Source organism: Macrobrachium rosenbergii, chromosome 32, assembly GCF_040412425.1.
Source record: "Macrobrachium rosenbergii isolate ZJJX-2024 chromosome 32, ASM4041242v1, whole genome shotgun sequence".
Taxonomy (NCBI): domain Eukaryota; kingdom Metazoa; phylum Arthropoda; class Malacostraca; order Decapoda; family Palaemonidae; genus Macrobrachium; species Macrobrachium rosenbergii.
This window is the reverse complement of record NC_089772.1, coordinates 4,687,992-4,700,568: the sequence shown is the minus strand read 5'-3', so window position 1 is coordinate 4,700,568 and position 12,577 is coordinate 4,687,992. Positions and strand designations below refer to the sequence as shown.

Sequence of the window (12,577 nt, the reverse complement as noted above, 5' to 3'; positions counted from 1 at the left end):
TAATCTTGATGGGTTCCAGCGCTTGGTCTTCAAGACCTAAATTTCATAATCAATCAATCAATAAGTTTTCTTATAATTTGATTAGCCTATGACTACAGGTTAGCCAACTCATAACTAGTACCATTGCGATTCCCCTTAAGCATAGCCTACTCTTCTAACAACTGTTTCATAGTGCAACTGCGAGGTTTTCCCTCCTGTTACACCTTTGTAACCTTTTCCTCTCAATTTTCTTTTCAGCGCTGAATGACCTCATAGGTCCCAGTGCTTGGCCTTCGCCCTAAATTGTATATTTTCTTCTATTCTATCAAGCATAGCCTACTATTTTCCTGTTGAAGAAGCAAGGGGTCAAAGTTTTAGGTTAGTTGCAAGGGTGACTGACTGTTAGACAGATTCCTGGGAGGTTCAGTCACATTACCTCTGACTGGTGGACCATTCAAGACACTGACAATTAAGAGATTGTCCCTGGTGCTGATGTTCTCCTTTGTCTGGGTATTAGCTTGTGCCCAGTTGTTTCAGTCTTACAAAAGAGTTGTCTCCCTCCTACACTCCTGGTTGTGACAAGTGTTCAGGAGGTGTTTAGAGAGTGAGGGAGTCAATAGCCTGTCTTCCAGAGTTTTGATCATGATACATACTGTATTTTTGTGGTTTTGTTATTCCTGGGGTTGCTTGTGGCAAGAAGAAGTAATCACTGTACTTTTCCTTCTTTATTTATAAATGTATATGTTCACTCATAGTCACAGATATTCATGTACAGGTACATGTGCTTATAACTAAATACTAAACTTACCTCTATTCCTTAAACTTAATAGTCGGTTGGATAAGTAAATATGTCTTCACAAAAAGTTGCCAGAGAATCGTAATTTTTTTCTAACAAATGACTTGATAGTTGGCTTAGAGCCATCAAAAAGTTAGGCAAATGCTAACTGTGAATTTTTTGTACTTTACAAAAACAATATTCGACTTCAGTGCTGTGTAGGATATGAAATTCATTCCGCCAGCTTGGAAAAAAAAAAGACAGAACTGGTGGAAAGCAATAATGAGGAAATATACAAGCAAAAAAATGAAAACTAGTGCAACATGATCTCTTCTTCTCTGGTTTTTGGACCCTTTACAAACATAATTCAGTTTTATATAAGTGACTTACCAAGTAATTACGTAGCCAATAGTTTCTAGTATCAGCAGCTAAAATTTGAAACTCGCTGTAGTGATTCTTTTGTTTTGGTGTAAGTGACTAACCCCGCCCACTTTCGGGGAAGAAGAGGAACAATTGACCAAAGGGCTTCAATTTGTTTCTGCCGGCTTACGACATAGGTTTGAGCAGCAGCTGAATTTGAAATTCAATACTTTGCTGGTTTTCTGGCTGTAACTTAATTGGTGAAGTATTTTTATATTTGGTAGCCTTTTGGCAATTCAGATAGATAGGGTTTTACTTAAAAAATCTTGAATTATCACAGATTTGACTGCTTGATTGTGACTTTGAGCTTTGTTTATCGACTTGTTTGCCAATGATGTCAGACACAATTACGACTAGTACTGATTACTGCAGCAAAGGCTGCAATATGAGATTAATCTCAGCTAGGTACAACTTGCATACTTTGTGCACAATTTGCAGGGTTGAGGTACGTTCGTTAGAGAAACCATGTGCTGAATGCGAGGATTGGGATCCAAAATAGTGGAAGATTTTAAATTCTCAGCTATCAAAGCTAGAGAGGGATAGAAAGAGAAAAGTGACCATTAAGCATGACAAGACTGTTGCTAGTCAGGAATCCGCTTGGTATTCTGTTGTTGTACCTATTTTATCTTTACCTGTAATTTCTCCCATTCCCACCTCCTCAGTTGTACCACCTGATCCTGTACCCAGCTCTCTCGTGCCCGACCCCAATGCCATTGCCAGTCTTGAGTCTAAATTCGATCGCAAGTTCGAACTGTTAGTGAACACAATGGCTCAGAGAGTGGCTTCAGTGCGAACCCTTATGGAGCGTAAAGTGAGTGATAATAATGAAATGTTAGTGGAGGAGCTGGCTGCCGTCCCGCCGATTCTCGTAGGCAAAGTTCACCTGGCACACTCCCCTAAACCTGGGAGAAGCCATACCAGAGGCCCAAGGGAGGTCGGTGGGATCTGCCCACGGGTAGACAGCCCTCAGTCGCACCTGTTGTAAGGTCCCAGGTGATGACAAACAGCCATTGGAAAGGTGTCTTTTTGGAGGCTCACCCCCTTTCTTCAACCCTGAACAGAGGTGCCAATGGCGCTTTACTGATGTGTCTAGACCACCGAAAAGGTCTGCAGTGGAGGTGTCACGCTCGCCTCAGGTGCCATGCAAGAAGGTTAAGGAGCCGGTTCCGTCTTGCAGTTTTTGGGACAGCCCAGAGCGCTTATCCCCCCAACCTTCTCCCAACATTCACAGGTGTAAGTGCCCAGTAGCGCCAGTTAGCACAGCAGTATCTGAGCGCTTTTTTCCTGAACCTTCTCCCAATGTTTCCCGGCGCAAGCGCCCAGTGGCACCAGTTGGATCAGCAGTATCCGAGTGCTTTTCTCTTGTATCTTCTCTTGATGTTTCCAGACGCAAGCGTCCAGTGGCGCCAGTTAGCGCAGTGGTCTCTGAGCACCCATTGGCGCCTGAGCCTCCAGTTACTCCTGAGTGGCTAGTAGCCCTCGAGCGCCTAGTGGTGCCTGAGCATCCATTGGCGCCCGAGTGCCTGTTGGCGCCAAAGCATTCATGGCTTCCAACGTCGTTGGTTATGGATCCGTCTCTCCCCCCCACTCAGCAGCGTCTGGATGATATTTAGGGGTTTTTAAAGAAACCTTCGTCTTCTGTGGAACCTGCTAGAGACTTGTCATTGTCTCCCGTGTCTTCGGTCGAGGAGGAGGTGGATAAGGAGCTAGAGGAAGATTCTCTCCCTTCTGCACATGCAGCGCTGTTGCGGTTACTTCTATGTAGCTTTCCTACCTTTTTCTCTCTGGCTGCTACATCTTCGCCTGCGTCTACCTTCCAGGTGAGCAGCCTTCCAATCGAGCCGTCCAAGTTGCCTAAGATGGTGCTCTCCACCTCTGCAAGGAAAGCACTGAGCGAGGTTGAGACTTGGTTTTTAGACAAGAGGGAGAAAGGGAAGGCCTGCTTCAGCTATCTTCCTACAAGACTGTTGAACAGGAAGTACCTAAGATTCGTATTTCAGGACCAAATCTTCCAATTTTGAGCTCTATGTTTCAGGACTAGCTGTGGCTCCTCAAGTTTTTACGCGGGTTCTTGCCCCTCTGGCAGGTTGGCTTCATCTCATGGGGATAAACTCTCACTCAACCTAGACGATTGGCTCCTTTGTTCCCCAATGAAGGAACATTGTGTGGAGAACCTTCAGAAAACTCTTCTTTTAACCCAGGATTTAGGATTGTTGATCAATCGTCAGAAGTCCCAGCTGGCTCCGTCACAGGAGTTTATTAGGGGATGACTCTGAACTCTCTTCTTTTTTGGGCATTTCCATCCTCCAAGGGAGTGGAGTCTGGTCTACGTATGGTAGACAAGTTTTTCTCCCTTCAGAGCTGCTCGGCCAATAGGTAGATGATCTCCTCGGGACGTTGGCCTCATAGAACAGTTTGTTTCCTTGGGGAGACTTCATATGAGAGTACTGCATTTCTTCCTCAGAGCCAGCTGGTACAGGAAAAGTCATCCAGACTCATTTGTGTTTCCGGTGACTCAGAACATCAAGAAACACCTGCTTTGGTGGAGATCAGAAAGCAGGTTGTTAGAAGGGAAGTCCCTATTCCCTCAGAACCCCGACCTAAGCTTCTTTGCCAACGCATTGGACTTTGGCTGGGGCGCTCTCCTGGGAGATAGGGAAGTCTCCGGGATATGGTCGCAAGAACAAAAGGAATGGCAGATAAATGTGAGAGAACTAAAGGCAGTTCACTTGGGGCTACAAGCCTTTGCTTCAGAGGTGTAAGACAAAACTAAAGCAGTCCACTCAGACAACACAACAGCCTTGTCGTACATAAACAGGGCAGACTGAATGTGCTGGCAGACCAGCTGAGCCAAGGCAATCAAGTCATTCCCATGGAGTGGACTCTACATCCTTTAGTCTGCTTGGTTCTGTGGAGACTGTGGGGAAGACCAACTCCTGACCTCTTTGTGACATCCAGAAACCATCGTCTCCCTCTTTTTTTGCTCGCCAGTCACAGACCCCTTGGCATGGGCAATGGACGCAATGCTTCAGGACTGGTCCAACAAGGAGCTATATGCCTTCCCTCCCTTCGGAATGATACGAGAGGTGTTAAACAAATTCCAATCCCACTAGAACATGTCAGTGATACTGATTGCCCCATTCTGGCCTCTAAAGGGATGCTTTCGGGATCTCATGGGGCTTCTGGTAGACTTCCCGGGGCTGCTCCCTCAAAAACACAATCTTCTCAGACAACCCCATGTCAGGAGATTTCATCAAGGGTTGTTTACTGTAGCTCTGACAGGCTACAAACTGGGTTTTTCAAGTGCAGCTGCAGAAGCTATTTCGAAATGCAGACGTCAGTCTTCATGCAGTGTATACCAGAACAAGTGGTCCATTTTCTGCACTTGGTGCAGAAAGAATGAAATCTCTTCTTCTAAAACGACTCTGATGGAGATTGCAGATTTCCTTCTATACATAAGAACCTCCAGCGGCTTGGCCTCTTCTACTATAAATGGCTACAGGTACATGCTTAGCTTGGTTTTCAGACACAGGGGCCTGGACTTATTCTCAAATCAGGACCTCTCTGATCTGATTATATCTTTTGATACAAGTAAGCAAAAGAGGACAGAACCAGTATCTCGGAATTGGACGTGGTTTTGAAATGACTTTATGGGCCACCTTTTGAGCCTATCAATACTGCTTCGTTCAGGAATCTGACTAAAAAGACCCTCTTCCTGGTGGCCTTGGCGACAGCTTAGTGGGTCAGTGAAATACAGGTCATAGATAGAAGGATTGGGTTCTCTGGAGGAGATGCAATCTGTTCATATACCCTGGGATTTCTTGCAAAGAATGAGAATCTGTCTAAGCCCTGGCCTCGTTCTTTTAACATCAAGAATTTGGGAGAGATACTAGGATCAGAGGAGGAAGAGAGCTTCACCCTGTGAGGGCTTTAAAGCTTTATTCTCAGAGGACTGAGGAGATAAGGGACCCTTCCAGTAATCTTTAGACTTCGGTCAAAGATCCTTCATGTCCTCTTACGAAGAATGCACTCTTTTTTTCCCTAAGAGACCTCATTCAAGAAGCCCATTCTCAAGTAGGAGGAGAGCTTTTACCTGCTCTGAATATTAAAGCACATGAAATCAGGGCAGTGGCTACTTCATCAGTGGTTAAACACAACCTCTCTCTGTCCAACATTCTCCAAGCAAAGTATTGGAGATGTAAATCAGTATTTGCATCCCACTGTTTAGGAGACGTAGAAACGGTTTTTAGTGAATGCAGTACCCTGGGTCCTTTGTTGGTGGGTGGCATGGTGTTGGGGAAGGGAATGTAGGAAGCATTCCTTCCATCCTTTCTCTTCGCCTTGAACTATGGTGTTGAGTTCTAGGGGAGTCTGGGGGTACTATGTACTTGGATACCCACCAGTTTTTAATGGTTGGATGGTGGTGTTTTTTAAAATTTGTTGGTGCAGGTAACAGTGTTGTTATCTGGTTGTTTTGTGTTGGTACTGCACCCTGGGCAGTGGCAATTTTATATACTTTACTAGTGTTTGGAGATGTCCTTTGCTGTAAGGCTCTCACTAATGCAGTACCTTCCTGCAGGAACTCTCTTACCAGGTAAGGAAACAACACGCATTGTCCCAATGCTAGCAAATTTTCTATTCTTGAATTCATTACATTATCTAATGTTTTGGGAGTTAGAGTAGTCCATGTAGTTACTTAGTAAGTCACTGATATAAAAATGACATTGTTATGATAAAATAAAGTTTCATATATATACTTACCAAGTAATTACAGAATGGGGGCCCTCCCTCCTCCTCTTTCATGGACATAGTGGCAAAAACAAATTGAAGCCCTTGGCTTAGTTGTTCCTCCTCTTCCCCGAAAGTGGGCAGGGTTAGTCACCTACACTAAAACAAAAGAATCGCTACCACTAGTTTCAAATTTTAGCTGCCCATACTAGAAACTGTTAGCTATGTAATTACTTGGTAAGAATATATAAAACTTTATCATAAAAAGCTACTCATTCTGTATGGTGATGGGTTTTGAATGGCAAAACAAATATAATTTTTCAAAAGAAAAAGTGCCTTTTTTTTTAGCACAAACACACATTCTGAGGTAGTTTTTCCCCTTTCATAACTCCTTAGAGCAGTCAGATGACTTGATAAGACCATTTTTTGCTGATATAGGGATTTGGGAGCCTGGATGTGCAGTCAGCAAATTGTTCTTGTTCAGTTTTGAGTGTGTCTGGGAAGGGAAGTGACACATCTGACAACAGTCAGTAAGTGATGGGTTTGTACCGAAAAATCATTTTATTTTATAAAGCTTGTGTGTCTTTATTGTCAGGGAAGTTTGATGTCATGGACTTCAAGTTTTATTTACTTATTCATTAGCTGGAGTGGCATAATTGTGGCTGTTCTTAGCCATAGTTATGATTGTTATCCTTCCCAATCCTGTAAAAGGAGGCTTTGAGGGTTTGTTTATTTCTTTCATATTTTCATTGCTCTGGGTTTTTCAGCTTTCAGTTTCTCCCTGTTGGAAAATTTAGTGAATAAGTCACCATCCTTTATTTGTTTTAATTTCATAAATAATTGACATAGTTTTTTTCTTATGAGCAGCTATTGCTGTGAGGTAAGATGATTTAAGAACTAAATAATTTTTTTAAAGTTCCGATTTGTCCTGCATATCTAATTTTCCTTCATTTTGGAACTTCAATTTACTCTCCACTTGTTTATTTATAGCTTCCAATTTTTTTGTCAGTGAAGTAAGAGAGTTTTTCTTCCTTTGTTCAGATTTTAGTCATTATTTTTAAGAGAAAAGGACTCAAATCTCATCAAATTTTTCTGCAGATATTGACTGGGACCTTTCATTCCTTCATATTCTTTGTATCCAGAGCAAAAAAAGTGGCTCCAACATCATTATTTGTTTTAATTTGGTAGTATAAATGATATTAAATCATAACATGTGTAATACAACTGGTGACAAATGTTTATCTTAATACCTCTGACTGTCGGGGATTCCTCTCTGATATCTAGTTTTTTACCCCACCCCCACCAACATGTGTTAATAGAACTCATAGTGGAAGACCAGATTTTCCAGTTACAAGTTTTGGTGTGAAATGAAGTCTCTCCACTGTCCTGCCTAAACTGTTGTCAAGCCAATTTAAAATAACTTTACACATTTCTTTACTTCTGTGTGACCATGATGTGTCATACAAGTGGAATTTAAGTAAATAGCTGACATATGTTACTGTAGAATTTAGCTAGTGATTAAAACATTACCAAATGCTTCCTTAAAATTGGTGCTGTTGATGTATATAGCTTTCAGATTGAATTACCCTAAAGATAAATGAAACTACCACCTAGATTTTGTAAATTATGAAGTCACTTGTTAAATATAAGAATTTCTGGTTGACTTGACTCTGGATTTTATAGGATCTGTTGTCAGCAGTCCACAGAAGTGACATTGATTGGCTTGAATCGAATGTAAGGCACCTTAATGTTGACTGGCAGACCTGTGTCCATAGCAAATCTGGGGACACTGCTCTTCATATTGCAGCTCAAGCAGGATGTACACAAGTGTTGGGGTGAGTGTTTTCTTAATTTTTATTGAGCCTCATTGATTAACTTTGAAATTTTGTTAGTTTCATTGTTTAAAGAGTGAGTTTCAAGTTACTCTGAGTAGGTGATTGTAAACAAGTTGCAAGCCATCTCAATCTGTTATCTAGCTTCTGAACACCACACCTCTCAGCTATTGTGGATAATTCTTGACCTACCCAAACTGTAAGTCATAGTAATACTGCACCAGTATTTAACACAAATAGTTGATAATTTACAAAGTTATGTGCAGCACAGTACATTACACCCCCTTTTTTTTTGTACAGTAAAGTTTTAACAGTATAGAACAAGAGAGATCGTACATGCTCTGTAACATTTACTATTCTTTTGCAATATATGGATAGTAATACTGTATATATTTATAACATATAAGCTATTAGATTTTTTAAAAAGTTGAAAATCATTAATGTAATCTTAGAAATACCACTCCACATTGTGATGATGTAAAGATATTTATCCATTTCCATTTAAGTCTTTTGCATGGTGAGTTGGCAGTATTGAGGGATACTTGTGATGATGAAAATGATGATGCAACATTACCACACTGGTGCAATTTGTGCTTTCCAGTTATTATACACACACACACACACACAAACAAGACAAATGTATATTACCTGCGTGGCATTATCATTTATTCTATCAGTTGTGGAAGGTAATCAGGATCTTCGTCCTCTCTGCTGTGTTTGAGGAGGAAGAGGAGGAGGAGTAGCTGGTCTCGCAGCCTTTCTGGTGGTAGGGTGTGGAACAAGAGTCCCCAATTCTGGGTTTGACCTTACAGAAGTACATTGTGATTTCCACTTGACTTTTTTACCTCTTCATTTTTAAATTGGTTTATATAGTGAAAATATTTTATTTACTATTCCTTTCACTTTCAGTGCACATGTTGATGGGTCAGCTGATGCACTCTAACATAAACTCACTTTCTGGAACTACTTAATCTTCAGCTGAAAGCCTTTAGGAACATAGTCAACTGACTATAAACCCCAAGAGGGCTCCAAAGGGAAATCACTCTGTAAAGAGAGACAAGGTAAAGGAAAAGGTAGTCAGTAATTAAATATGAGGGATTACAAAATAAAACTGATAAAAAACCTGAGTTCAGGAGATGTCAGCCACAAGGAGGAATGAATTTGCTCTTCGCTTAAAAATTTGGAGATCATAAGACTTCAGAATTGCTGTAGGCAAACTATTTCACATTCTAGCAAATTGAGTAGTGTTAAACTTGATATTAGAAAATGACTCTCTGTTAGCAGCAGCAGCCTTCCTAGTGTTGTGAGCAAAAACGGATAGGTCAGTTGAAGAAGAGTGCTGAGAATGTTTGTCATTTGCAGTATATTTTATGCAACGGTGATAATGAACTCACTGGAAGCCTATGGCACAAGTCAGCATTCTGCATCTTGTGATATAGCATTTGTTGGGGTCAGCTCTTTCAAGTTATTTTCTTTTAACTCATTCACAGCGGTATCAGTTAAATCTTGTCATTCTCAAAGATCCATATTGTGAAACCCTTTTCCACCTCCCTTCTTTGCAATAGTCACAATTTTTGTCATTGTTTCTCTTATTAAGCTTCATGACAAATCCAGTGAAGTCATTGATATATTCTGACCAAAGTTTTCTCCAGCATGAGTTCATTGTCTCAGATTGGTAGCTTTCATAGCTCCAGTGATGATGTGGCATCAGCACTTGTATAAAGTTTCCACATCTTCATTATGTGTTCTTCAGAGGGATTATCTTCCCTAGCCTGAACAGTTATCCATTGAGTAATGAGTGTCATGGGTCCTTATTACTCCTTAATCTGGAGGTTGGATTAGAGATGTTGGATTGGGTGGTAATAAGACGACTTGGATGCCTTTGTTGTCATCGTGTTTTAGATGGTTAGGGTGGCAAGGTATCTAATGACTTGCAGGATAAAGCATCAGTGGAGACAATTTAGGAAAAATGTTCTGGAAGTCCATTATTTCTGGAAGTCCATTATTTTTGTTATGCATCCAAAAGACAGTCAGCAGCAATATATCTTCTCCCTTCATGGCTTGATGATTAGCAGCCTTAAAAATCAATCCTTCCCTGATCATGAAATTGATGGCATTAGCACAGGACAACATTACTGTATTCTCTTTTCTTGCCTTAAACGATGTATAAGCCGCGGCCCATGAAACTTTAACCGTGGCCCAGTTGTGGCCTGGCCTATATCCTTGCCAGAAGCACGATTACCTGGTGTTCAGCTCACTTCTTGCCTAATAAATATCCTCATAGCTGCCTCTTTGTCAGTGGAAATTACTTCTTGCAATCTCTACATTTCGCAGTCCAAACCTCCTCCTGAAGTAGTCTAACCAACATTTGCTGACTTTGAAGTTTGCAAGGCTAGATTCTTTGCCCATGGTTTGCTTTATGGATTTGTATAAGAACGTGGCTTTTTCTAAATCCTATTCGAGTATGTAAGGATGCTTTTTTTTTATAGGAAGCTTACACCCACAGAAAAATGGCCCCTTTCACATGAGAGAGAGATAAGCATTTTGCACATGATGCAGCATTTTTGCACTTGCCAGTGTAGCTGCCAAAACAGCTGCATGGACTGACATTTCCTTCATATGTATGTACCTCACATGACTTGTTGACTTGTTGATGTCATAATGGTGGGGAACAACATCTGAGTCTGCAGGAAATTTAGCAATTAAGTTGTTTCTTGCAGGGTCTTTACTTTCTTTGGCCTCTTTGTAGCTCATGTAACTGAATTAAGAGCATTATACATTCGGGTCATGACTGAAGAGCCATGAAAATTAGGTAATAACCAATAATTATTGCATATTTGACATTCATATGTTCATGCAAAAAAATTTCTTTTTTGAAAAGCAGGTATTCCATAACAGTGAATTTTTTAAAAGACAAAACCCAGGTGGTGCCAACAAGCAAAACCACTTTGATAGGCTGTAAGTGGAAGGAAGATTGTCAAGACATTCCACAAAAAGTACAAAAAAATTAGCAAAATTGCAAAAGAAAAGAATTTTAGTAACATCCCACGTTTTGGTAGATATAGTGTTGGCCAGTTATCTCATTGGTGGGCTGTTCAAATTAAATATTTTGCAGCTATATGACTCTAAAGAAATGAAAACTGTATATACTAGTACTGATTACTGACATTTAATAAAGATTGACTTTTAAAAAGTACAATCTGCAAAAGAACTGTAGACTTGCAGCCTTTATTGGGGATTCCAACATCTCTGTCTCACCTCACAGCCTCATTGACATGTCTGTTTTGACATGTGAGGCTGATGTAACTATGGAGTCTGATTTCCAAATTTTTAAGCAAGAAGCAATTTTATTCCTGCTTTCGGGTGATGTCTCGTGAATTTAGGTGTATTAAGTTTTATTTTTCATTCCTACATTCTGTGCAGGCTGACCTCCTTTGGAGCCATCTTAGGTTTATAGTCTTTTGACTCTGGCCATAGGGTTTTCAGCTGAAGATTTAAAGAAAGAAAGAAATGGTGTTGTATATAATGAATGAACTTTATTTATTTGGCAATTACTATGTAAAATCACTTAGCATACTTGATTTCTAAATTCTTATGTCTGTAACTTTATTACATCCCAGGGAAACAACTTGTGTATTATTGTCAAGTTATAACAGGTTCTAATAATGGAAAATTATTTTTAGGTGGTTGCTGTCAAATGGATGTGACTGTTGTTTAGAGCAACAAAATCTTGATGGCAAACGACCTCTTCATTCAGCAGTTCAGGCATCTCATTTACCCATTGTCAAGATATTGCTAGATCATGGTACAGTAATCTTTTGGCTGTGTTTCTCAAATAGATTAATTATAGGGATAAAGAAATCTTATTGTCTAGGAGACTAGTTGAAGTATCCCAAGGAAAATAATGTGGCTCAGCTCATGCTTTGCCAGTGGGAGTTGATGTTGTGGATGGTTAATGTTTTTGTTCCCATACAATGGACAGAACTCTTATGATGACTGATATTGTGCATCTTGCTTGGGAATTCAACCATTTGCAAGGTGAAAGAAATCCCAACTAATATTCTCAGACTAATAGTCTTCCTTTAAAAGGTGCATCCTCCCGGTAATGGGTTGCTGTTTACAGTAACCCTTGCATAGCAGTGTCTCATTGGCCCTAGCTGCAGTGCTTTCTGCCATTCACTTTTCACCCTTTCCCTTTTGTCTCCTCTTACTTTGCTTACTTTGCTGTCCAATTTCTGTAAATTAACCTTACTCTGGTTTTCACCTTTGATTTAAGGAAAATCCTTTTGAGTTATTCAAGAACAAATAGTTCGGGTGAACCTTGTAAGAGTTTAGAAGTGTCACTGACTGGGTTTGTTAAACTAATTTTTGTTAATAAAAAGGTGTTTCCTTATATTTTATTTCAGCGTTTACTGTATTAGGGTTCAGAGGTGTTTTTGGTATGATTTTTATCTTTATTTTATCTTTTAATTTTCCCAAGTGTTAATATCATGATTTTGTATTTATACATTAGTATTGAAATTTTATGATAGAAATCTGACAATCCTCAATGTACAAGTGTTATTCTAAATGGGAAAAGAAAGTGTCTTTAAAATCTGCTGTTTGCTATCCATACTCGATGGGGAATGTAATGAATAGGAGTAACTTTTTTCATTTTGTACTTTTACATACATACAAAATGGTGTTCTTTTTGAAATTTAAGTACTTCAGATGTGGTCCTTTTTTCATTGCCTGGCATGGGTTTCTAGGCATTAGTGGGCTAATTGTTTCATGGTTACTCAGGCACTGTAAGTATATAGTACAAAGGAAGTGAATGCATGATAGATGAATGCATGATAGACCT

The 12,577-nt window shown here is 40.0% G+C and overlaps 2 protein-coding genes across 3 annotated transcripts in view; one reads left to right on the top strand and one right to left on the bottom strand.

Annotated features, from left to right (window-relative positions):
* The window catches only part of Myo61F (Myosin 61F), a 241,577-nt gene that overhangs the window by 186,932 nt on the left and 42,068 nt on the right, over positions 1-12,577 (bottom strand). The window lies entirely within an intron of this gene.
* LOC136855617 (ankyrin repeat domain-containing protein 16-like) overlaps positions 1-12,577 on the top strand; it is a 42,983-nt gene that overhangs the window by 1,246 nt on the left and 29,160 nt on the right. For both annotated transcript variants that reach the window (XM_067132723.1, XM_067132722.1), the window contains exons 2-3: positions 7,586-7,737; positions 11,418-11,539. In XM_067132723.1, coding sequence (XP_066988824.1) covers positions 7,586-7,737; positions 11,418-11,539 — 274 coding nt within the window. The remainder of the gene's footprint in view (positions 1-7,585; positions 7,738-11,417; positions 11,540-12,577) is intronic.